A 26052-nucleotide genomic window follows, 5' to 3' on the forward strand; every position below is an offset into this window, starting at 1 on the left:
CCAGGGACCCGGGTTCGATCCTTACCACGGGTGCTGTGTGTTTGGAGTTTGTACGTTCTCCCCGTGACCTGCGTGGGTTTTCTCCGGGTGCTCCGGTTTCCTCCCACACTCCAAAGACGTACAGATTTTGTAGGTTGATTGGCTTTGGTAAAATAGTAAATTGCCCCTGGTTCATAGGATAGCGCTAGTGTGCGGCGCATCACTGGCCGGCGCGGACTTGGTGGGCCAAAGGGCCTGTTTCCACGCTGTATCTCGAAACTAAACTAAACAGAAGATGATGTGAGAGAGTCAGGTCTTTACTGATGCAAGTGGTGGCTGGTAACATTGCATCTCAAACCTTCTGCAAACTGGGGGCTCTTTAACAGCCTGGCCTAGAGAACTCTAAGGTCCTGGCACTAATTCCAAGTCCTGGTCAGAAGTGAAGTCCAGTAAGCTCATTCACAACGTACACATGCACAGTCAATAAGCCCGCCCTTCTTCCCTAATATGCAATCAACTATGTTTTTAAAAGTAGGGGTCACCTCCTTGGAGACGGGAGCAGGGGATATTTTTGATATCAGGATTGAGCTATCCTCTCTGAAGAACCCCTCTGAAGAAGAGTTTCAACACGGAAAGTCATCCGTAGAAACAAAGAACTCAGCAGGTAAGGCAGCATCTCTGGAGAAAAAGGACAAGTAACTTTTCGGGTCGGGATCCTTCCATGTTTGTTTATGCTAAAGGATACAGACTGCTGGAGTAACTCAGCGAGTCAAGCAGCATCTCTGGAGAACATGGATGGTTCTCCTTCAGAAAGGCCCCAACCGGAAAAGTCACCTATCTATGTTCTCCAGAGATGCTGCTTGACCTGCTGAGTGACTCCACAGTGTTTTGCTCACGATTCTACCATCTGCAGTTCTTTGTGTCTACATTTTCGAGCTTGTCTTGCCACTTACTATGTTCTTGAGGCTACATGATCAGGGACCTCATTATTTACTAGTTCTTCCAGTTGAGCCCATTTATTTTCCCAAACACCTAATTGTGTTTCTAAGTGAGCCTGCTTGCTCAACATAGGAGCTGTTAGCGGACATTTCAATCTTGGCTGTAAAGACTTTAACCCTGACAGACTTGTGTACATACATTTGTTCCTATGAATGGCAGAACTAGTTTCCTCTCTAATCTGAAGTCGGGCCCCAACCTGAAACATCATTAGGCCGGTAGACACGGTAGACAATAGGTGGAAATCGATAGCAAAAGCAATTAAATGCTCAGTGTGTAACTTCAGATCGCCCCTGCTTTCTCTCTCCATCCCCTTCCTGTTCTCCCACTATAAGATTGTTAAGGGCTTGGACACACTAGAGGCAGGAAACATGTTCCTGTTGTTGGGGGAGTCCAGAACCAGGGGCCACAGTTTAAGAATAAGGAGTAAGCCATTTGGAACAGAGACGAGGAAACACTTTTTCTCAGAGAGAGAGAGGTGAGTGTGGAATTCTCTGCCTCAGAGGGTGGTGGAGGCCAGTTCTCTGGATTCTTTCAAGAGAGAGCTAGATGGGGCTCTTAAAAATAGCGGAGTCAGGGGATATGGGGAGAAGGCAGGAACGGGGTACAGATTGGGGATGATCAGCCATGATCACATTGAATGGCGGTGCTGGCTTGAAGGGCCAAATGGTCTACTCCTGCACCTATTGTCTATTGTCACTAGACTTACTGTCTCCGCCTACATTCTATCTTTGTCCCGACCCCTCCCCCGACATCAGTCTGTAGAAGGGTCTTGACCCAAAACGTCACCCACTCCTTCTCTCCAGAGATACTGCCTCACCCGCTGAGTTACTCCAGCATTTTGTGTCTACCTTCTATTTTTCATATGCTGTGTAGGCCAAAGTTCCCTTACGTGAGGTGACCTCTCTAGAAATCCACAGGTGCCTTGGATGTGTGGAATACCAGACCATCCTATCTCCCCAGGACAGCACATTTGGACAGACCTAGTCATCATAGAATGGGAAAGAGGATGAGGACCTTCTTGGTCTGTGCTGATGATGTAAAACCCTCGGCCTTCAGAGGCACAGTGATCAAGAAATTTGGAAAGTCGATACGCCCATGTTTAGTTTAGAGATACGGCATGAAGACAGGCCCTTCAACCCACCAAGTCCTCGCCAGCCATCGACCTGTTCACACATCAGTTCTGCACTCTTCCTCCATGCGAGGGACCAATTTACAGAGGCCAATTAACCTACGTACTAACACCTTTTTGGGATGTGGGAGGAATCCAGGGCACCTGGAGGAAACCCGCGCAGTCACAGAGAGAATGTGCAGACTCCACCCGAGGTCAAGATTGAACCTGGGTCTCTGGCACTGAGGCAGCAGCTCTGCCAACTGTGCCACACTTATGTCAGACTCTTAGATAGTGCCAGGCTCTTAGATTAGTGTCAGACTCTTAGATAGGGCCACAACTTTAAAAAATCAAATAGCTAAGGATATTAGAGTTAGATAGAGCTCTAGGGGCTAGTGGAATCGAGGGATATGGGGAGAAGGCAGGCACGGGTTATTGATTGGGGACGATCAGCCATGATCACAATGAATGGCGGTGCTGGCTTGAAGGGCCGAATTGCCTCCTCCTGCACTTATTTCCTATGTTTCTATGATGCTGAAAGCCTGAAATAAAATAAGAGAAAATCTAAAAAAACATTCAGCTAGACAGTCAGCATCTGTGGAAAGAAAAATTGAACATTCCCAATCTGAATCTAAGGTATTTTCCTGATCTGACCCCACCATAGTCTCTGCATGGTTACCCTGCTCCACTCTCCCCAGCTGGAGGTATAATTAAACCCATACCACTGTTTGCTACTCTCTGCCTGTCTCTTATTCTCTGCCTGCACAGTGGGACTCAACCTGAACCCAAATGGTTCATGGCTACAACAACCCACCAAACCCAACGCACAGATTTTGTGGTCCTGCCAGGGTTGTGTTAGCATGCCACATATTATGAGCTTTTGCACAACAACAGACTTGATGATTTCTCAATCAAGGATGAGTCATATTTCCAAGCAAAGATGGGCGCTTGCAATTGGAGGCATCCCATGTAGCTGCTGTTAAAAAAATTCTAGCTTTATTCAGAAAAAATATAAAACAAAAACTCTTCTTACATTTTCAGTGTCTATATATTCAATAGTGTCATACTTAGTAGCGTTAGTACCTCTCTTTACACAAAACACCCTTGCCAGACACGGGGAGATGTTCCTTCCACGAGACTCAACACTGCAATGTCCAGCAGCGGAAGGATCCTCAAGTCTCCGACAGACTTGGCGTTGGCTGCACCAAGCTTCAGCAAGTCTCTCATCACATACTCCTGCAGTCTGGAATGGACCAGTCGGCAATGTTCTCTGATGGACATCTCGTTGTACTGGAAGATCAACAACTTTTGGGCAAACCAAAGAGTTGTCTTTCACTAGGTTGATGGTCATCCAGTAGCATTGATGTCTGTCTCCAACTGTGCTGTTGTTGACCTTCCAAGTGGCAGAGAAGGTGAGATGGGAAAGTAATGAGGAAGATGCCATAATGACAGAACGTGATGGAATGGGGAGTGTTCACAACCTTTTGATAAGACAAAAGCATCTCCAGAAATGCTGCTTGACGTGCTGAGTAGCTCCAGCATTTTATGTCCATCTTCGGTGTAAATCAGTATCAGCAGTTCCTTCCCACACGTTAAAATGAACATGAAGGCAGACGCAAAAAGCAGGAGTATCTCAGCGGGTTGGACAGCATCTCTGGAGAGAAGGAATAGGTGACCTCACCTAATCCTTTTCTCCAGAGATGCTGCCTGACCCGTTGAGTTACTCCAGCGTTTTAAAAATATAGAAAGTAGGAGTAGGCCATTTGGCCCTTCGAACCAGCACCGCCATTCAATATGATCATGGCCAGTGGCGGACTGGCCAGGGTGTCAGCTTGCCTGATGGCAAGTGGGCCCCTGATGAAGTGGGCTCCCTATATCAAGTGGGCCCCTGATGAAGTGGGCTCCCTATATCAAGTGGGCCCCTGATGAAGTGGGCTCCCTTTGTCTCCTGGCAACCAATATTTTTAGACCCAGTCTGCCACTGATCATGGCTGATCATTGAAAATCAGTACCCCGTTCCAGCTTTCCCCCCCTATCCCTTGATTCCCTTAGCCCTAAGAGCATAGGTTCCCAACCTTTTTCGTCCCGTTTACCCCTGGCAACTTTAACAGCACATAACAATGTTATCTCACTTATTTGTGAACAACTAATGATGGACAGATACCAGAAACAAACACAGTCAGTCAATGGAGGAAAAAATATGTACAAATCTAGAATCACCAAATTTCCCGCAGGTTGGGAACCATTGCCTTAGAGCTATGTCTAACTCTCTATTGAAAACATGCACAGGTAGACAAAAATGCTGGAGAAACTCAGCGGGTGCAGCAGCATCTAAGGAGCGAAGGAAATAGGCAACGTTTCGTCCCGAAACCCTTCGGGTTTCGACCCGAAACGTTGCCTATTTCCTTTGGGTTTCGTCCCGAAACGTTGCCTATCTCCTTGCTGCTGCTGCACCCTTAGAGCTATATCTAACTCTCTATTGAAAACATGCACAGGTAGACAAAAATGCTGGAGAAACTCAGCGGGTGCAGCAGCATCTAAGGAGCGAAGGAAATGCTGGAGAAACTCAGCGGGTGCAGTAGCATCTAAGGAGCGAAGGAAATAGGCAACGTTTCGTCCCGAAACCCTTCGGGTTTCGACCCGAAACGTTGCCTATTTCCTTTGGGTTTCGTCCCGAAACGTTGCCTATTTCCTTTGGGTTTCGTCCCGAAACGTTGTCTATCTCCTTCGCTCCATAGATGCTGCTGCTGCACCCGCTGAGTTTCTCCAGCATTTCCTTCGCTCCTTAGATGCTGCTGCACCCGCTGAGTTTCTCCAGCATTTTTGTCCACCTTCGATTTTCCAGCATCTGCAGTTCCTTGGACACATGTACCTTTCTTGTACATCAGTGGAGCTGCACAATAAATCTCGTTGCACTGACGTGCAATGACAATAAAAGATATATTATTATTATTATTATATTATTATTATTATTATGCACAGGTACTGGCAGAGTGTGTGTGTATGTGTGGGTATTGGGCGCTTCCATCCGCCAGTATCAATGATGGCGGAACTCCAGTCGGCACAGGGGGGGGTGGGTCAGAGGGGTCACGTGGGGCGCGAGATCGCGTCTGACCCCGCGGCTCGTCAGTGAAGGAGGAAGATGGCGGCGCGGGAGAGCGAGGTGGTGGAGGCGGCCGGTGAGGCGACGGCAAACGGCGAGGTGAGGGACACACAACCACTCCCCCTGGAGTCTCTCCCGCATCCCGGACACGGAGATGCCGAGCGGCCCCGGGGAGGGGGGGGGGCCTTCAGCAAGCCGCGGTCTCCGGTAACCGGGACCCCCGCCGGCTCTGGGCCTCATCCCCCGGGGGGGCCTTCAGCAAGCCGCGGTCTCCGGTAACCGGGACCCCGCGCCGGCTCTGGGCCTCATCCCCCCCGGTACTCCGCTGCTCCCGGGCCTCTGCGTCTGGAAATCACGGGCCTCGGCCTCTCGTTTGCTGCCACTGCCACTGGTCTTGGGCAATGTCAGTGCCAACTCTTCCCTCCCATCTAGGTCTGAAGAAGGGTTTCGGCCCGAAACGTCGCCTATTTCCTTCGCTCCATAGATGCTGCTGCTGCACCCGCTGAGTTTCTCCAGCAATTTAGTGTACCTTCCCTCCATCTACCCCCCCCCTGGGACCCTCGGCGTGGCCCCAAGGTTGCTCCATGGTCGCTCAAGCCCCCAGGGGCTCACACACACACACACACACACACACTGTGGCCGCAGAAATGGCATCTCATCGCCGTGTCTCCGGGCAAAATTAGACCCCGCCGTCGCTTCATCCGGATTCCCATTTAAAGGGAAGAGAGAATCTCTATTTCCACAGCTTTAAAATCCTACCCCAAACCCCTTCTGGCCAACGAAGCCGTTTCAGTTTGCTGTCATTCTCGTTGTAAATGAACAAGGGCAGCAAAACTGAGCTCCCAAAGGCAATGGTAAATACGTTTTAGTTTTGTTCGCTGTTGGATAACCAGCGGTGGGGACACTGCATAATCTTTCCATCCACGAGAAAGGCGGAGAAGATTTGTTTAACCCGCTATCAATGCCAATAGATAGATAGATAGATAGATAGATAGATAGATAGATAGATAGATAGATAGATAGATGTATAGATATGCCTTTATTGTCATTCAGACCGAAGTCTGAACGAAATTGCAGCAGTCCTACATATAATACAATAAAACAACAATAAACACATATTAACATCCACCACAGTGAGTCCACCCTAGTGTTCCCTCGATTCTGTATCAGTTTGTCAACCTGGATTATGTTTTTAAATCTGCGGTGGGGTTTATACTCTCAATAATTTAACTGGGCCATAAAATTGTGATGTCAATGGTATTAAGAGTAAATGGAAACCAGAGGAAAAAAATCATCTTAATTGTGATCTAATAAAGGAAATGATGGTTACCTATTATAGTGGTTATTGCTGGTAAAATTTCTGTTGTATTAGCCTGCAACTCAAATATTCGCTGCTAGCAGAATATGACTCAACATAAATTCTGCAAGGGTTAAATCTTCCATTTGAAGGCTAGTTTTTACACATGCCCAAAACTACTGGAACGATATTCAAGCTAGAAATCACGGATGTTCAAGAGATGCTGAAAATCTGGTCGGAAATGATTTAATAAATCACTTGAAGTTGAGAATAATGGTAAGGTTATGGTGTGTTACTTGAACTCAAAAGTCCAGACTACTCAATGTGTGTCAAGAGATGGTGGATATTAAGACATTTGAATGGGGAAATACTGTCTTTTTTGATCGCCTGACATATCTTTGGAAGTTTGAAAGACACCTTGATAAAGCAGTTTTTGGGGGGAGAAATTGGTATTTTGAACTTTAAATGGACACATAGAGTGCTAAATTTAAAAAGTCATGTTAGATAGATCACTCATTATGGGCATAGCTTTGAGGTCAGAGAGGGAAGGTTTAAAGGAGATGCGTAGAACAGGTTTTTGCACAATAAGAGTGGTGGGTGCCTGGAATGCGCTGCCAGGGTTGGTGATGGAATCAAATACAAAAGTGGGATTATAGGGGCTTTTAGATAGGAGCAGGGAATGGAAGGATATGGATCACATGCAGGCAGAGGAGATGAGTTTAACTTGACACAATCAGCCCAGACATTGTGGGCCAAAGGGCCAGTTCCTGTTGAGTGCCATCCTTTGTTTTAAGTTAAAGTGCGAGTTCTGGGGACCCTGGGGAAAGATGGCAAGGCTTGGAAAGGGTGCAGTAAAGATTCAGCTAAAAGATAAAAATGGATGAGGGATTCCATTATATGGAGCATCCACAGAACCAGAAATTGCCTTTGGAATAGAGATGAAGGGAAGATTTGAGGTTATGGTTTTGATTAAGAAACTGTTGCCCCTAACAGGATTATTGGTAACCAGAAGAGAAGAATGAGGGATGAGAATTCTTAATACCATAGTTTATCTGGAATGTACCAGCTGTAAAACAATGGAGACAGATTCAGTATTAACATTTGAAAGGGAATTATATATATTTGGAAGTATCTTGTAAAACATGGGAGTGGCATTATGTAATCAGTTATCTGTTCATTTAAAGCAGAACTGAATAACTGATATAATTGTCTCGACCCGAAATGTCACCATTTCCTTCTCTCCAGCGATGCTGCGTGGCCCGCTGAGTTACTCCAGCATTTTGTGTCTATCTTTGTTCTCATTGTTAGATGTTGTTCACAGCACAAAGCCACGTAGTTATGGATTTTGTCGGTTTATGCCCCTGTTAAGCTCCTTAAAGTACTAAAAACATGACATATTTTAAATATAAAAGGCTTCAATGTAACCATATTAATGGAGAACTGAAAGTCCAATCTTGAAGAACTCATAATATCTATAACTGATAAAGAAAAGATGCAAGAGTAATTAATGGAAGTAGAAGGTGATAAATTGGAACACAACATGGATCAATACTGGTAAAATTGATTATTTATGATTTATAGTTTGTAGCACAGAAAAAAGTCCTTTGACCATCAGGCACAATCTACACTGATCCCATTTACCATTACTTGGGCTGTAGTCTTCTATAGCGTGGCATTTCAAGTGCTTGCTTAGATAGTGAAATACTGTGAGAATCTTTGCCACCATCACCCTCTCAGCCAGTACATTAAAAACTTGAGCCACCGTCAGGGCGACAATTCATCCTGATTCTTCCTCATCTAAACCTCATATTTCTTACCTTAAAACTTATGGCCTCTGGCGTCTGCTATGGTTAAAACTTACTCTTGTCAGCTCTATATATGCTCCTCATAATTTATGCACTTTTATCTAATGCCCCCTCTACGACAAGGAAAACGAACGGCCGATTCTAATTAAAATTCCATGTATCATCGCTAAGTAACTATTCCCTAAGACCCCATGAGTGTGATCTCCACATTTTCTGACCTTTACGGCAGCCCCTGTTAACTAAGACGAACTCTGGTGAAAATACTTGAATTTAGTTGTCTTCAGAAATTCTCCATACTACGTCTATAGTTCATGGTATGTAAGATGTGATTCTAGCCAACGGATGGAGGTAAAGCAAGGCTTTGTCATCTTTTCAATCCTCTTCATAATCTTTCTTGTTGATCGGGGAATCCAACCAATTTCCCACTGGAATGAAGCAGATCCACAGGATGAATGAGATACTGTTCAATCTCCACTTCCAAAACTTAGATCACCCCAAGCTCGCTCATCCAGTCGTGGTCGAGAGAAATGCTGGCTTTTATGGACCGAGATTCAAGGACCGAGGTCTCATTTACTGAAATGTATAAGAGAAGGGGCCTTTTGCACATTTACAAAAATAAGATTCTCTTTTGCACGTTGTACCTGCTTTTTCATAAAGGTTCGCAACAAAATCATGAAATGTGGACTACTCTCTACCTTGGGAAGCATCTCTCAATGAAGGGAGACATTAATAATAAAACTCGCTCCTGCCTCCAGTTCACCGTCACAGCCTCTGGCCATTGAGGAAAAGTGTTCAAAGGTCAAGGCTTATGGTCTACTGGACAGCAGTGATCCCTGCCAGATTCAGTAACGTGGATTGTATACCAGCCACCTCAAAGCACTACAGAGGTACCAGCAATGCCGTGTCTGCAAAATTATTTCAATTCACTAGGCAGGATCAACGTCCTTTATTTGGTCAACATCCCTAGCATAGTGGATGTAAATTCCTCGGGCAACTCACTGATGGTGGGGTGGAGGGGCCTTTAACCACACGCCACTTATGAAATAGGCCCTTTGCTCAAATCCTGGTCGTCATAAATGCTAGCAATCATTTTCAGTCTTGCTAGCACAATATGCTAGCAATATTACCAAAGCCTCTGAGGAAATGGCATACCATTTACTGACTTGTGGAAATCCCTGGCTTAAGATGCATCAAAATGGAGATGGGCCATCTGAGTGAACCTAGTCTCTGCGGTGGCTTCTTGACAAAAGTAGCAGTAGAACACTAGCTCCAACGCATCTTGACCAGCATCGCCTGTCCCAGCTGTGATAGAGACAGCAGATCCTGCATTGGTCTCAAGTGGCACTGCAGAACTGGGACGGAAGCAAGTCATCCTTGGTCTTGTTTTAAAAAGACCAAACCCACCTGCTCTACCATCCTGTGTAGGAAAGAACTGCAGATGCTGGTTTGTACCAAAGATAGACACCAAGTGCTGCAGTAACTCAGCAGGTCAGAAAAAGGATGGGTGATATTTCGGGTTGGAATCCTGCAGACTGAAAAGTAAAAGTGGGCGGGAACTCGACGTAGGAAAAAGCCAGTGCTCTACTATCCTTTTATTCAGCTATTATATATTTCAATCAATATTTCTGAATGGATTCACTTCTTGGTAATAATATTTTTTAATGCAGTTAGGAATGTTTGTTTAAGGGTTGAATGCTGACCATTGCACCTGTTACACATAAGGTGGTACGAATGTAGTTCAGGCAGTTGTAGGAATATGGAGTTTACTCTGGGGTGAGCCATTGACTCAAGAATGACCAAAGACCATCTCAAGCAGTTGCTGCTTTTGTCCCAAATACTGCTATCTCTCCAAATGATTCTAAACCATCCTCTATTTTTGTTTAGGCTTTCTTTCTTCCAACCTTAATAACTGTATTATGTTCTCAGTCTTTCCCCTTGAACATAGACCCATGAAATAGTTCCCCATTCTTTCCAAATAATTGGTTTGTACATATGGTTCCATTTCCTGTTTCTCTCCGGTTCTTGCAATAGACAATTTCTCACTTCAACGTTTCCTTCAGTCTCTATCTCATCCATTACACTGATTAATATTGGGTGCTCTGGTGTTCTACCACTGACTTGCACACGAACAGTACCCTACACGCACTAGTGACTATTTACAATTTTATTAAGCCAATTACCCTACGAACCTGTACATCTTTGGAGTGTGAGAGGAAACTGGAGCTCCTGGAGAAAACCCTCGCAGGTCACAGGGAGAACGTATAAATAGTACTCGTAGTCAGGATCGAACCGCCGTCTCTGGCACTGTAAGGCAGCAACTCTGCTGCTGCGCCTCGTGCCACCCTTTGAAGATGGCAAGATTTTTGGGAAGTCTGTATCCTATTTTCATTATATCCTTGTATTAGCCGAGGCTTTGTACTCCAATCTGCAGATTACAACTTGAATCTGTGGTCTACAGCTTGGGCTCAAGTGCTGTGCATTGATGAAAATATTTCCTCACAGTATCCATTACCTGCTTTCAATTGTTTTGCACGGGTTGTGTGTTTCTCTTTCCTCCAGTGAACGTGCTTCTGTAACTCGTTCAACTTTGCATCCGACAGGTCAGCAGTGAGGTGGTAGCTGATGGCCAGGTTCAGGTACTGGAAGGTAACCAGGTTGAGACGCAACCACCGCAACAGCAGCAGCAGCCGCCTCCCAATGCCTGGCAGGTGATAAAAGGTGTTTTATTCCGGTGAGTGTAACACGTTCAAATTTGTACAATAAAAATTAAGTATTTACAAGAACAGTATTCTGAAAATAAGCGTGCAGAAAATAGACAGACTGTTCCTTCTCTCCTCCATACTTTGCTCTTGCCATCATCTTCGTCTCATCTGTCCACAAGACCTTTTTCCAGGACTGTGGTAGCTCTTTTAAGTACTTCTTGGCAAACTGTAACCTGGCCATCCTAATCCTATTTTTGCCGCTAACCAAGGTTTGCACCTTGCACCTCTGTATTTCTGTTCATGAAGTCTTATGCGTACAGTGATCATTGACAAATCCACACCTGACTCCTGAAAATTGTTTCTGATCTTTTTTTATATTACATATCTCAAATTGTGGAGTACAGAGGCAAATAAATAAATGATGGGTCTTTGTCCCAAACATTATGGAGGGCGCTGTATATCATTTAATCTGTAATTCATGTCAAAGCTCTAATTCACAAGTCTAGTGCAAATGTTTACCATTCTACTCAAGTTCTGGATGCTAAAGAATATTTTAAAGTTGACATTTCTAGGTTTTTGTCATGGTTTTTGTAGATGGCTCAGTTGAGATCAACCACAATTCAGTTGAGTTGGTAAAACTGAAGAAGGTCCTCGACCCGAAACGTCGCCCATTTCTTCTCTCCCGAGATGCTGCCTCGCCCGCTGAGTTACTCCAGCATTTTGTGTCTACCTTTGATTTAAAGGACTGATTTGTGAACCTCCTGTGTAATATTAAAACAGGGTTTGAGAGAGTAGATAGTGGGTAACTCCATGATGGCTTAAACTCATCATCAATAGTCAATAGTCAGATTTATTCGTCACATACACAATGAAGTGCAGTGAAATGAACTTGCCAGCAGCGGTACATCAGAAGAACAAAGCAGGAATTAATTTTCCAAGAGTGTGTTGGAATCCTTTAACTACACATCGCTGCATAAATTCAATGGTGGCTTGCAATCATTAAATTATAATGAATAGGAAAGTCAACAAAGCTCAGCCTAAAACATTGCAAGATGTAGTTACAATTTGAAATTGAAACATGAACAATGTAGTGGGATATAATTCCAAGTGGAAAGTTTTAATTTTGGATTTGATGTGTTGAACAGTTACCTGCCCTGTAAATGTTTAATTCAAAATATGTTCACTGTCACAGTGATACAGAATGGAAGCAGGCAGTTTGGTCCGCTGAGTCCACACTGACCATCAAGTACCTGTTTACAATATTCTACAGTAGTTCTATTTTCATTTTCTCAGATTAACAACTCCACCAAATTCTACCAGCAATCCTACTCGTTAGAAGCAATTTGAAATGGCTAGTTAACCAACCAACCCAATGTGTTTGGGATGTGAGAGGAAATTGGAGAAACTCAAGCAGTCATGGGGAGAATATATGCAAGCTGTACACAGACAGCACCAGAGATCAAGATTGAGCCTGGGACACTGGAGCTATAGCTGCATCATTGTGCTGCCTCTGACAGTTTCTGGTTCAGCTTCTGACCAAAGTTCCTTTCAATGGCAACTTGTACACATTAATTAAACTCCCAATTTGACCCTCCATTTAGTGATCCATAATCCTCCGTCTGATGAAAGGTCTCGACCCGAAACATCACCCATTCCTTCTCTCCAGAGATGCCGCCTGTCCTGCTGAGTTACTCCAGCATGTTGTGTCTATCCCTATCTCTAGTAATGCAGCTGCTCGTTTAATGGTCCTGTGCTCATTCTGAGGAGAATGTGTTATAAAAGTGCAAGCTTTTGTGGGACTGGTGTGAGGTTTAATTTCTTACAGAGCAGTGATTTATTGTTGTTGTATTGCAGGATTTTTATCATTTGGCTGATAAGCAGTTGGTTCCGTCGAGGAAGCAGTCCTCCAGAACAGAGCGATCCAACCGGGGCAGTGAGGCAGCCAAGTCGTAATCTTTTCCCCAAAGACACACTTATGGTAAACTGTTGTTTTCAATATTAACAATAAATTCTCAAAGATTATCAAAGTGACTATTTTCCATCAACCTTTCATTCAGCCTTGAGTATAAAAGTCGTTGATAATTTATTTGAATGTTAATCATTTAACCATCAAGTTAGATGTGCGCCAGAGCAAATTAGATTTCAAGTTATTCATCAATCAATAGCATTCACTGATTTTTGTTTTCATGTTGTCTATTGTTCACCACTCTCCCACGCAAACTCAATAGAAATTGCTTACGAAAGAACTGGAAAAATCGACGGTAGACAAAAATGCTGGACCCGAAACACTCCATAGATGCTGCCTCACCCGCTGAGTTTCTCCAGCATTTTTGTCTACCTTCAATAGAAATTGCTAGTGTCTTTGCAAAGTCACGGGTTAGTGGTTTTGATGTTGGGTATCACTATGAGCAATGTTTTGTGCGTCCATTTACCATATCTACTTTTACTTAAGGTCTCGAGGTAAAGAGAAAATTTCATTTGTATAGTATTGCAATCTCAATTGTTCCAGACTTTTGCAACCAATGGACAACTCTTGAAGTAGAAGCCTTGCATTTATAAAGGGCCTTTCATGTAAGGGGTTTTCTGAGTATTCCAAGAACTTTAACAAGCAAACTGTGGTATATAGAAAAATGGCAGCCAACCTTCCTCAAACAGTGACAACCACATTACTCACTGGAAGTTGCATATTAATCATTGGGCCATTGTGGGCTCCACCTTTCCTTGGTTCATCGGTGCCGGCTCTGATTCGAACCTTTCTGAACCTTTTCATGCCTCTAGTTTCCCTCTCCCCAGACTCTCGGCCTGAAGAACGGTCTTGACCCGAAACTTCACCTATTCCTTTTCTCCAGAGATGCTGCCTGTTCTGCTGAGTTACTCCAGCATTTTGTGTCTATCTTCAGTGTAAACAGCATCTGCAGTTCCTTCCTACAGATTCTCGATAGAAATATTGAATGAGGGATAAATGTGGGCCATAATATTGAGGACAGCACCGGTGGTTTTAATTAATACCATGGAATATTGTAAAGCATTCAAAGTCTTGAATTAGCATTTTGCATTACAGATGTTGCTCGTAATAGTTCAGGACTTCCACAGGACTGTACTCAATAACACTTGAGGTATCTGTAACTCTGGAGAGGGTACATGAGCCAACAATGTTCTGATGTGGGATACTGTTCGCAGCTGAATGGCACCTGTCTGGAAGCAAAACGGCAGCAGTTTGTGTACAACAAGCTCCCTCAGAGCAGTGTGGTAATGACCAGCTGATGGGTCTTGTGTGCCACAGGCTTACACATTGACCACTCCATGGGAGGAGGCCTCCACTGCTCTCAGCTGGTGTCATTGCATTAACCCGAGTTGGATGCATGCCACTACAAATTTCACACGTTAAAGATGGTGTTGTAACATTAACATAGGAGCCCAGTTCAAAAGATGCCATTCCCAGCAGTGTAACACAGGTGGTTCTAGTTATAGGCTGTGGAAAGCATCTTGTCCGGAAATATTACCATCTGGTTTGGGAATTGCTCTGCCCAGGACAAGAAGGCTCTGCAGAGAGTAGTGCGTTCGGCCGAACTCACTATGGGAACTTCACTCGCCCCCCCCCCCCCCCCCCCCCCGCAGGAACTATACATCAGGAGGTGCAACTCCAGAGCCAATAAAATCATGGGAGACCCCTTCCACCCATGCAACGGACTGTTCCAGCTGCTACAGACAGGCAAACGCCTCGTTGCCATGCTGTGAGAACGGAGAGGTTGAGAAGGAGTTTCTTCCCAGAGGCCATTCGGACTGTAAACTCCTATCTCACCAGGGACTAACTTTACTGAACGTTTTTCCTTCCAATATTTAATATGTAAAAGAATATGTGTGTGTTTATTATTGTGTTTGTAGTTTGTTTGGTTGTTTGTTTGTTTGTCTTTTTGCACAAAGTCCGCGAGCATTGTCACTTTTCATTTCACTGCACATCTCGTATGTGTATATGACGAATAAACTTGACTTGACTTGACTTATACAGCATGGAAACAGGTGCCTTGGCTCACTGAATCCATGCTGACCATCAGCCATCCACTTTGCTAGTTCCATTCCCATGACGTTTCATTGCAGAATCAACCTGGATTTTTGTGCCGGAAGATGGAACCCACTGCCTTCTGATATGGTGAAAATGGCACAACCTGAACTAACAGTGTGGCTTGCTGTTTTCCATTGTGTTTTGTAGAAGTTGATGTATGGGTGTTCTGCAGGGGACAGGATTTGGACCTGTTAATTCTGAGGTACTTGTGATAAATGCCCCAGATACCAGAACCCAATGTAGAGTCTCACTAGCTTTCTCTTGAATGCTTCCTCTTGTTTGTCATGCTGTGTCTACCTAGGATTTCATGCCATTTCTTTCAGCACCTTCTGATCTTTTACCCATAACAGATGTGACGTTGAATTTCTACAAAGCATGGGTTGGACTTTGGTTGGAAGAGTGCTGTTCTGGATACATTTTACAGTTGTGACAAGGGTACAACAAAGATACACTAAATGTAGAGAGTGATTGGGGGTTAGGAAGGAGAGAGTTGTTGTAAAATTTCATGGATGAAATCTGGTCATATAGCGTGGAAACGGGTCCTTCGGTCCAACTTGCCCATACCGAACAACATGTCCCATCTACAGTAGTCCTACCTGTCTGCATTTGGCCCATATCCCGCTAGGCCTGTCTTAACCATGTATGTGTCTAAATGTTTCTTAAACGTTGCAATATAAACACACCTGTAATTTCTAAATGGTGAAACCAAAATGTATAAAAATGGCCTTTATTAAAATCTGACAATGTGCACTATAACCACATATGATTTTTTTTTTCTATTACAAGTCTCAAATTGTGGAATACAGAGTCAAATAAATAAATGATGGGTCTTTGTCCCAAACATTATGGAGGGCACTGTACCTCCCTAAACTCCCTCCTCTGGCATTTCGTTCCATACACCCACCAACCTTTATGTGGAAAAAGTTACCACTCGGGTTCCTATTAAATCCCCCCCCCCCCTCACCTTAAACCGATGTCCTCTGGTTCGAGATTCCCCTACTCTGAGCAAGAGACTCTGTGTGTCTACCCGATCTATTTCTCTGGCGATTTTGTACACCTCTATAAGATCAGCCTTCATCCTCCTGCGCTCCAAGGAATAGAGTCTTAGCCTGCTCATCTTCTCCCAATAGCTCAGGCCCTCGAGTCCTGGCAACATCCTTGAAAATCTTTTCCGCGTACTTTAAAAAAAAATCTAATTGATGCACAGGTTACAAATAAAGAATGCTCCTAGTTTGCTTAAACTGACACCACTGCCAAAAAGTTATATAATTCATGCGGATATAACTATGGGAATTAAAACCATTCATGTGGAATCGGAATGCTGGAATTTTAAGGCCTGCTAGGCTCTATGGAGGGACCCAGGTTTGATCCTGACCACGGATGATTGTCTGTACGTAGTTTGTACGTTCTCCCCGTGACCTGTGTAGGTTTTCTCCGGGATCTCTAGTTTTCTCCCACACTCCAAAGACGTACAGGTTTGTAGGTTAATTAGCTTCATACAATTGTAAATTGTCCCTAGTGTGTAGGATAGTGTTAATGTGTGGGGGTCGGCGCAGACCCGGTGGGCTGTATGGTTAAACTAAACAGTTGCTCACTTCTTTAATCCCACTGATAAGAAGAAATTGAGCTGTTAATTATAAAATTGACAATAGAATGGTGAAACGATTTACCAATAATCTTCGACCTTACATCTTGCAAATATTAGACATGAGCTCGCACTGGGAAAAATTATTTAAGATGCTGGAAAATCGAAGGTAGACAAAAGTGCTAGAGAAACTCAGCGGGTGCAGCAGCATCTATGGAGCGAAGGAAATAGGCAACGTTTCGGGCTGAAACCCTTCGAAACCCTTCTTCTTCAGTCTGAAGATGGGTTTCGGCCCGAAACATTGCCTATTTCCTTCGCTCCATAGATGCTGCTTCACCCGCTGAGTTTCTCCAGCACTTTTGTCTACCTGGGAAAAGTTAGATAGCTTATGTATTCATTCAGTTGCCACTGGTCCCTCAATAGCCATCATACAACCTCTTTCAACCCATTCTGGGCACATTTTTCGGATAGCTAGTGTTTTTTCCCTACTTGCCATGTTTCATATTAGTTTTGTGTGATCAACAGTTAATTGGTGACCTGCAACCAAATGTATTGTCTGAAATGTACAGTTTTTTCTTCAGCAAATCTGAGTAAACTGATTTTTTAAAATTAATTGTACTTCATAGTAATCTAAATTGTGCTTGACCCTTGCAGGACCTGCGAGTTTATATCTCAGAGAATGACCACTTCACAGAATTTAATAGTAGTGCTCCACTTTTCTGGGAACTTCTGGACTTGGTGTACGGCGACTGGACAAGTGGGGAGTTGGGGACGGGATGTTATGAACACGATGGAGAAATAGAGACCACTGAGGTATGACAATTCTGTTTGGGATATTTCGTGGTAATAGAAAGCTAAATAAAATTGGCTTAATTGCTTTGTTGCTTTGTTTTAATTCAGAGATACAGAGTTGAACAGGTCCTTCAGCCCACTGAGTCTGCACCGATCAGCATTCACCTGTACACCAGTTCTATCTTAGTCACCTGATTCTGCGGCTTTGCACTGACATTTTAATAACTCTGGCACTGGCCACTCAAATCAGCTGCCCTGGACATTTTAATGATTGGCTTTACTGTATTTTAATGATGCTGTTTTACCTGGTTTTAACTATTTATACTGTTTCATCAGGGACTGGATTGTTTTTATTGTTATTATGTGTGAAATGTTTTAAGTTTCATGTGCGATGCTCCGGTATTCCCTGGGAAACGTCTTCTCATTTTGCACTGTACAACTGTTGCTTTGCAAGATGACAGTAAAGGTTGATTGATTGATTGACATTAAGGCCAATTTACTGCAGAAGCCAATTAACCTACAGACCTTGGAATGTGGGAGAATTCTTTTCAAATTCCAAAGACGTGCAGGCTTTTGAGCCATTGTAGGTGAATTGGCTTCTGTAACTAGTTGCTAGTGTGTAGGATAGAACTAGTGTACGAGTGATTGTTGGACTTGGTAGGATGTAGGACCAGTTTCCACATTGTTTCTCTAAACGAACCCAAGTTCTCTCGGGAGAGTGTCACTTGACCAAACGAAATGCACCAGCACTTTGTGTTTGTTTTTGATAAATTATTTGATCTTGTTGCTTCCATAAGAAATGAACAAATCAGTGTTAAGGTATTCCTTGTCTACGGTTGCTATAAATGAGGCATGAACATCTGCAAATTGCCTGGAATCCTAATACATTCAGAACTGGAGAGATTGTAGATTTTAAAATATATATATATTGTTCTTTTTACAGCATATAAGATCCAATGGTTCTGTGTTCATTCACATATATTTCACCAAGAGTGGGTTTCATCCAGATCCGATGAGGAAAACTCAATACAGGCGACTCGCCACAGTCTCCACAACAAAAAGTAAGCAGAATGATAGCTTTTATAAACATTGCTGTTGCCATGATGTCCTGGATCATCTCACTGAATGTGTATTCCCATCATTGGTTTTGCTGCATTGGTCATCGTTACTTGAGTGGGACGTCAATGTTGGAGCTAGCATGATTATTGTTCGTGTGGTGCTGTTCTACATTGACAAGTACTTTCTCTGTAACTGTAAAATGTTGCAATACTATATTGTGCTTTCTGATGCTGAATATTTATCTTTGCACTACCTTTTGTACCTGTGAAATAATCATAAGCACAAAACGGGCCCTTCGGCCCAACTTGACCAACATGCCCCATCTCAGCTAGTACCGTTTGTTCATGTCCTTCACAGCCGTCTGTGGCAATTAATTCCACCTATTCACCACCCTCTAGCTAAAATAATTCCTAGTGAAAGTACATCCATTTATTCTGAGGATGTGCCCTCTGTTCTCGATTCTCCCATTACTGAAAGCATCCTTTCCATATCCACTCTATCTAAGCCTTTCATTATCTGCCTGTTTGATCTATACATTTAAAAAATAACATACTTGTTTCTTTACGAGGTGCTGGTATTTTCAGAATAACTCACTCAAATTTACTGCTGACAGTGTAGTCCTGTATATGACTTGCATGGTATTTTTCAAGCGTAACCCCATTTTAAGACAGCAGGTGCCTGTACTGTGTTCTGTTGGACAATTCGAGACGGGCTATAATTCACTGGCTTAGCCAGCAAAGCCCAAGTTTTCGCAATGAATAAAAAATATATATAATAGCAGTCGTGAATTAATTACTGTGTACATTTTACTATAGTGTTAAACAAATTCAAGAGGAGAAAGTTTCAAAAGACAAAAAATCTTTTGACTGGACAGACAGATGTTGATCCTGAAATAATTAAGGTACTTTTTGAAACATGTTATTATTTTGCTATTTTGAATGTTCTTTTTACATGTGATGAGGTTTCAATGCTGTTCGATAATATTGTTTGCACACTTTCCTTGCAGCGAGCTGAAGATTATGGGCCGGTTGAGATCATTTCCCATTGGCACCCAAATCTCACGGTTCATATCGTGGATGATCACACGTCCTGGGCAATGGGCGCGGTGCCACCTCCTCTTGATCAGTGTAAGTGAATAATCCTCGGCCCGTAACTTTGTGTAGTATGCTCAGTCATTATAGTCATGATAGATATGGTAGTAATATGTTTCCAGCTGACACTATGTTTGCAGCGCAGTTTAGTTTATTGTTACGTGTACCGGGGAACAGTGAAAAGCTTTATGTTGCATGCTAATCAGTCGGCAGAAAGACAATCAATCCATTTGCAGTGTACAGATACATAAAACATAGAAAATAGGTGCAGGAGGAGGCCATTCGGCCTTTCGAGCCAGCACCACCATTCATTGCGATCATGGCTGATCGTCCCCAATCAATAACCCGTGCCTGCCTTCTCACCATATCCCTTGATTCCACTAGCCCCTAGAGCTTTATCTAACTCTCTTAAATCCATGCAGTGATTTGGCCTCCACTGCCCTCTGTGCAGGGAATTCCACAAATTCACAACTCTCTGGGTGAAAAAGATAAGGGAATAAAGTTTAGTGCAAGGTAAAGCCAGCAAAGTCCGATCAAGGATAGTCCAAGGGTCACCAAAGAGGTAGACAGTAGTTCAGCACTGCTCTCTGGTTGTGGTAGGATGGTTCAGTTGCCTGATAACAGCTGGGGAGAAACTGTTCCTGAATCTGGTGGTGTGTGTTTTCACATTTCTATGCCTTGTGCCAGAGGGCAGAGGGGAGCACACTAAAGGCTCTGTCCCACGAAGCGAGTTCACCCAAGAGCTCTCCCGGGTAAAAAAAAAATCAAGCACCTGGTATGTGCGTAGGACCTCGTGGATGTCCCGTAGCGGCTCATAATGCTAACGGCAGGTACTCGAGAAATGTGGTAACTCGTGAAGTTTTTTCAACACTGTGAAAAATGTCCCAAGAGTTTCCCGAGACACCCATCTCACTTGCTCACTAACGCTGAGCCTTCCTGCCTTCGGTGTAGGAAGGAACTGCAGATGTTGGTTTACACCGAAGACGGACACAAAATGCTGGAGTAAATCAGTGGGGCAGGCAGCATCTTCTATCCAGAGATGCTGCCTGTCCCGCTGAGTTACTCCAGTCTATATCTTCCTGCCGTCTATATTGACTAAAGCCTCTCTCCGTCCTCAATTTCACCAAGTTCAATGTATTCCTTTGAATAGCCAGACACATGGACTGTCCATCATGGACTGTTCACTCTGCTGCCCTCGGGCAAAAGGTATCGCAGTATAAGGAGCAGAACGGCCAGGTTTTGCAACAGCTTCTTCCCCCGAGCCATCAGAGTCTTGAATTCCATGTAATGTGCCTCACCTATTATCTATTTTATCTTTTTATCTATTTTATCCTTTTGTTATTTTATGTTGCACGGTGAGCCAGATACAACGGAATTTCGTTCAGACTTGCATTTGTTGGTGTATTTTTGAATGACAAGGTCTTTGATACATTGAATGACATGTACTAACTTTCCTTAGGAAGGCAATGTCTCCAATGGCATTACAATTCCCAAAGGCTTGCGATTTCATTTGGATCTTGTTTTCCCTTTTTTCCTTCCCCCCCCCCCCCCCATACAGATGTGAAGTTTGACCCTGTGAGTGCTGACTATTATCCAATCATTTACTTCAATGATTATTGGAACCTGCAGAAGGACTACTTTCCCATCAACGAGACGTTGGATAAGCTCCCCTTGCGAATGACCTTCTGCCCGTTGACACTGTGGAAATGGCAGCTGTACGCTGCGCAAAGTACCAAGTCTCCCTGGAACTTCCTGGGAGATGATTTATACGAACAACCTGATGAGGAGCAGGATTCCGTGAAGGTTAGTTTCAAAGGTTCAAAGGTTATTTTATTAGTCACATACACCTAGGTGTAGTGAAATGCTTCTTGCCAATGCAGCACATAAAGAAAGAATACAAACATAACAGTAATAAAGAAATTTAAACATAAAAACATCCCCCCACAATGGTTCCCATTATGAGGGAAGGCACAATGTCCAGTCCCCATCCAATGTCCACCCATAGTCGGGCCTATTGAGGCCTCCACAGTTGCCTTTACGGAGGCCCGATGTTCCAGGCCGTTCTCGCCTGGTGATGGTGGTGCTCCTTAATATCCAACTGATATTGGAGTGGAGCCATGTTTCTCTCAGCTAAAAAAATAGCCGAATGCTCGCCTAATGAACATCTTTTACTTTTATAAAGCAGTTTGGTAAAGTCGCTGTTAAAATGTTGTCAAGTGTAGGAGACTAAAATTACCACTCAGAAATCTAATATAGTCACTGGGAGGTTGGCCTGCAAATTGCTCCGAGCCAAATTGATTGAGGAATTAGCAATTATAATTGAGGTGCAAATTTATTTCTAGCTTTAGACCACAATTATAGCAAACACGTAATTACCAAGTAACATTGAATTTCTAAGGCGGTTTGTATTGAATTTCTAATTGCTTAATTTTTCTTTACCATGCCGTTTCACCCCCGAGCAAACAATCTATTTCTTCATGGCAGGTTGCGCTATTGGAAACCAATCCCTATCTCCTGGCAGTGACGATTGTCGTGTCAATTGTACACAGCGTGTTTGAATTCCTGGCCTTCAAAAATGGTGAGCCTCAATTGGAAATCCATTTTGCTCTTATTTTGCGATCCGTTTGTCAGTTTGTGTCAAAAATGAAATCGCGTTAACAATCTCCTTATCAGACCGTTCAACAAAACACTAAAGGGCCTGTTCCACGAGCCTGCGACTCCATGCGGCAAGCGTGAATAACGTGGTCGCTTGAGCCGTACGGCCTCGCGGGGCCGGTCCCACTTTGACCGCCGGAATCGTATGGAGTTGTGCGGAGCTGGTCCCGACATCACGCGGGGCTCCGAAAAACTGACCGTGTTCAAAAATTCTGCGCGGCAACGGCCTGCCGGCCCACAGCTGCCTCAACGCCATACGTCACGCGCGAACTTCGCTCGAACTTCATGTCACTCAATCGACCTCCTCGCGGCCCCCGCTTCTGGTTTGGTCGCGCTTGCTGCATGCAGTCGCATGCTCGTGGGACAGGCCCTTTAGGTCGCGCTTGCCGCATGCAGGTCGCATGCTCGTGGGACAGGCCCTTAACTTCAAGCTCTGGTCTAATACCTTTTCAGGTATTATACTGTGCTTTACGGAACACTGTTATGCACTTAATTTTGTAGGCAGCTCTACAGTTATCTGTTCATTTACTTGGCATTCCCCTGTTATTGTAGATAGTGCCCACGTCTCCGCCTCTGAGAATGTTCTCAAGCATGATAAAAGTTAACATCCTTGTTTACCCAGAGTAGAGGAATCAAGAACGAAGGGGGAGCCGGCGGGCTTTGTAACTTTGGCAGCGGCATAGCTGGCCACTATTTGCATACTTTGTTTATGCAAGTAAAGAATTTCCCCGTGCCTTGTCACGTATGACAATGAAGTATTCCATTCCAAGGAATTTGGTTCAATGTGAGAGGGGAAAGATGTAATAGGAACCTGAGGGACGACTGTTCGCACAGCGGGTGGTGGGTGTATGGAACGAGCTGCCAGAGGAGGTAGTTGAGGCAGGTTCAATAACACTTAAGAGCCTGTCCCACTTACCCAATTTTTTTTTCGGAGACAGCCGGCACCCGTCATAGTCTGAGCAGGTCGCCGAAAATTTTCAACATGTTCAAAAGGTACGACTCTTTGAGCGAGTACTCACGACCATACAGGCGTCACGACGCCTGTATGGTCGTGAGTAGTCGCCCAAAGAGCCGCACCTTTTTCTGGTCGCCGCTGGATTTTCAACACGTTGAGAATTTTTGGCCACCTGCTGCGACCGTGACGGGTGCCGGCAAGTCGCCGAAAAAGTCGCGTAAGTGGGACAGGCCCTTTGGAAGACAGGTGCATGGAGAGGAAAGGTTTAGAGGGAGCGTGGGCCTAAACAGGCAGGTGGGACTACCGTAAATGGGGCATCTGGGTGGGTGTGGAGAGGGTGGGCTTCCGCCCTGTTTCCGGACTGTATGGCCATTGGTGAGGAAAGGCAACACATCTGGGTAAGCTCTACAAGTCTCTTCAACTGGAGGGTTCGAGCGTCAAGTGGAAATTGCAGTTAGGGTACAGAATCTCCCATAATCGGTGGAAATCTTTGCCACAGAAGGCAGTGGAGGCCAAGTCGATGGACATTTTTTAAGGCAGAGATAGATAGATTCTTGATTAGTACGGGTGTCAGGGGTTATGGAGTTAGGAGGGAGAGATAGATCAGCCATGATTGAATGGTGGAGTAGACTTGATGGGACAAATGGTCTAATTCTGCTATCCTAGGGCGAGGAGCAGAATCAGGCCATTTGACTATGCAACTTCTCCATCCTCCAGCCCCATGGATCTTGCAGGTCGTGTTGCAAATCCACAGAAATGGAGTGGGAGCAAGTCAACCATTCCCATGGGATTAGCTGGGGAGGGCCAGTGGGCATTCCTGCATGTGGGGAAGGGAAGACCACCACCTGAGCCCAGTTAACTCGCACCCAAAATGAAAGCTAAGAGCAGCGAATAAAGGGATTTGTCAGCATTATTGTAGATCAGAAAACTTCATTTGAAAACTAATGAAACAGTTTTCTGCCTCTAGCCTTTTATGCCATTATACTAAAATGTTATAAATAAAAGAAAAGGCTATAATTATCAAAAAATCTTCTCCCTAGACAGAGAGGTAAATGAGATAGTACTAGTGAGTGAAGACATTTCTACCCATGGGTTCCAAAATGAACGGGTCACAAGTGGCACAGCGAGTAGTGCTGCAGCCTCACAGCCCCAGCAACCCCGCTTTCATCCTGCCATCCTGGTTAGTTTAGAGATACAGTGCAGAAACAGGCCCTTCGGCCCACCGAGTCCACACTGCTGGCGATCCCCACACCCTCACACTATCCTACACACACTAGGGACAATTTTACATTTATACCAAACCAATTAACCTCCAAACCTGTACGTCTTTGGAGTGTGGGAGGAAACCGAAGATCTCGGAGAAACCCCACGCAGGTCACGGGGAGAACGAACAGGCAAGCAGCCGTAGTCGGGATCGAACCCGGGTCTCTGGTGCTGTGATGCATTAGCTCAACTGCTGTGCCACCGTGCCGCAGTTGAGTCCCCTAATTTGGTCCAATATTTGAGGAAGGACATTCTTGCTATTGAGGGTGTGCAGCGTAGGTTTACAAGGTTAATTCCCGGGATGGTCGGAGTGTCGTATGCCGAGAGAATGGAGCGGCTGAGCTTGTACACTCTGGAGTTTAGAAGGATGAGAGGGGATCTTATTGAAACATATAAGATTGTTAAGGGTTTAGACACACTAGAGGCAGGAAACATGTTCCTGATGTTGGGGGAGTCGAGAACCAGGGGCCACAGTTTAAGAATAAGGGGTAAGCCATTTAGAACGGAGACAAGGAAACAATTTTTCTCACAGAGAGTTGTGAGTCTGGAATTCTCTGCCTCAGAGGGCTGTGGGGGCTGGTTCTCTGGATACTTTCAAGAGAGAGCTAGATAGGGCTCTTAAAGCTAGAGTCGGGATATGGGGAGAAGGCAGGAACGGGGTACTGATTGTGGATGATCAGACATGATCACATTGAATGGCAGTGCTGGCTCGAAGGGCCGAATGGCCTACTCCTGCACCTATTGTCTATTATGCCACCCTGTGCTCCCTAGGTGGAGATTGCACGTTTTCCCTATTGGGACGACAGATGGCACAATGGGCTAAGTGTTCGGCTGGCAACCGGAAGGTAGCCGGTTCGAATCCCGCTTGGAGTGCATACTGTCGTTGTGTCCTTGGGCAAGACACTTCACCCACTTTTGCCTGTGCGTGAATGTGTGTGAGTGATTGGTGGTGGTCGGAGGGGCCGTAGGCGCAGATTGGCAGCCACGCTTCCGTCAGTCTGCCCCAGGGCAGCTGTGGCTACAGAAGTAGCTAACCACCACCGAGTGTGACTGAGGAGTGAATGAATAATGCGATGTAAAGCGCCTTGAGTATTAGAAAGGCGCTATATAAATCCCATCCATTATTATTATTATTACGACCGCATGGCTTCCCCCCCCCCCCAAGTGCTCGGCTTTCCTGCCGTATCCCAAAGACTTGCAGGATGGTGGGTTAATAATCAGTTGCTGAAAATGCTTCCTAGTCCGCAGGCGAGTGTTAGAATCTTGGGGGAAGTTGATGGGGATGTGGGGCAAAGAGGTATTAGGGAAAACTGTGCAAATGGAATTGTTTTGCGAGCTGATTTAGACGATGGGCTTAAATTACCTCTAATTTCATTTGCAAGTATGAAAAACAAATGTATAATGAAATAGAACCAGTCAGTTCAGTCTAGAATTTGGGAGAAACTGCCTCAGGTTGTTTAAGAAGGAACTGCAGATGTTGGAAAATTGAAAGTAGACAAAAATGCTGGAGAAACTCAGCGGGTGAGGCAGCATCTATGGAGCGAGGGAATAGATGACGTTTTGGGTCGAGACCCTTCTTCAGATTGATTTGGGGTG

At 44.5% G+C, this 26052-nt stretch overlaps 1 protein-coding gene across 1 annotated transcript in view; it reads left to right on the forward strand.

The window, feature by feature from the left end:
• The first annotated feature begins 5159 nt into the window (after window positions 1-5159).
• The window catches only part of clptm1 (CLPTM1 regulator of GABA type A receptor forward trafficking), a 28904-nt gene continuing 8011 nt past the window's right edge, over window positions 5160-26052 (forward strand). The window contains exons 1-9 of the mRNA XM_033014465.1: window positions 5160-5288; window positions 10892-11022; window positions 12848-12971; window positions 17296-17454; window positions 18377-18494; window positions 19308-19393; window positions 19499-19619; window positions 21142-21386; window positions 22068-22161. Coding sequence (XP_032870356.1) covers window positions 5229-5288; window positions 10892-11022; window positions 12848-12971; window positions 17296-17454; window positions 18377-18494; window positions 19308-19393; window positions 19499-19619; window positions 21142-21386; window positions 22068-22161 — 1138 coding nt within the window. The 5' untranslated portion in view covers window positions 5160-5228. The remainder of the gene's footprint in view (window positions 5289-10891; window positions 11023-12847; window positions 12972-17295; window positions 17455-18376; window positions 18495-19307; window positions 19394-19498; window positions 19620-21141; window positions 21387-22067; window positions 22162-26052) is intronic.

This window comes from Amblyraja radiata, chromosome 41 (genome assembly GCF_010909765.2).
Source record: "Amblyraja radiata isolate CabotCenter1 chromosome 41, sAmbRad1.1.pri, whole genome shotgun sequence".
NCBI classification, from domain to species: Eukaryota; Metazoa; Chordata; class Chondrichthyes; order Rajiformes; family Rajidae; genus Amblyraja; species Amblyraja radiata.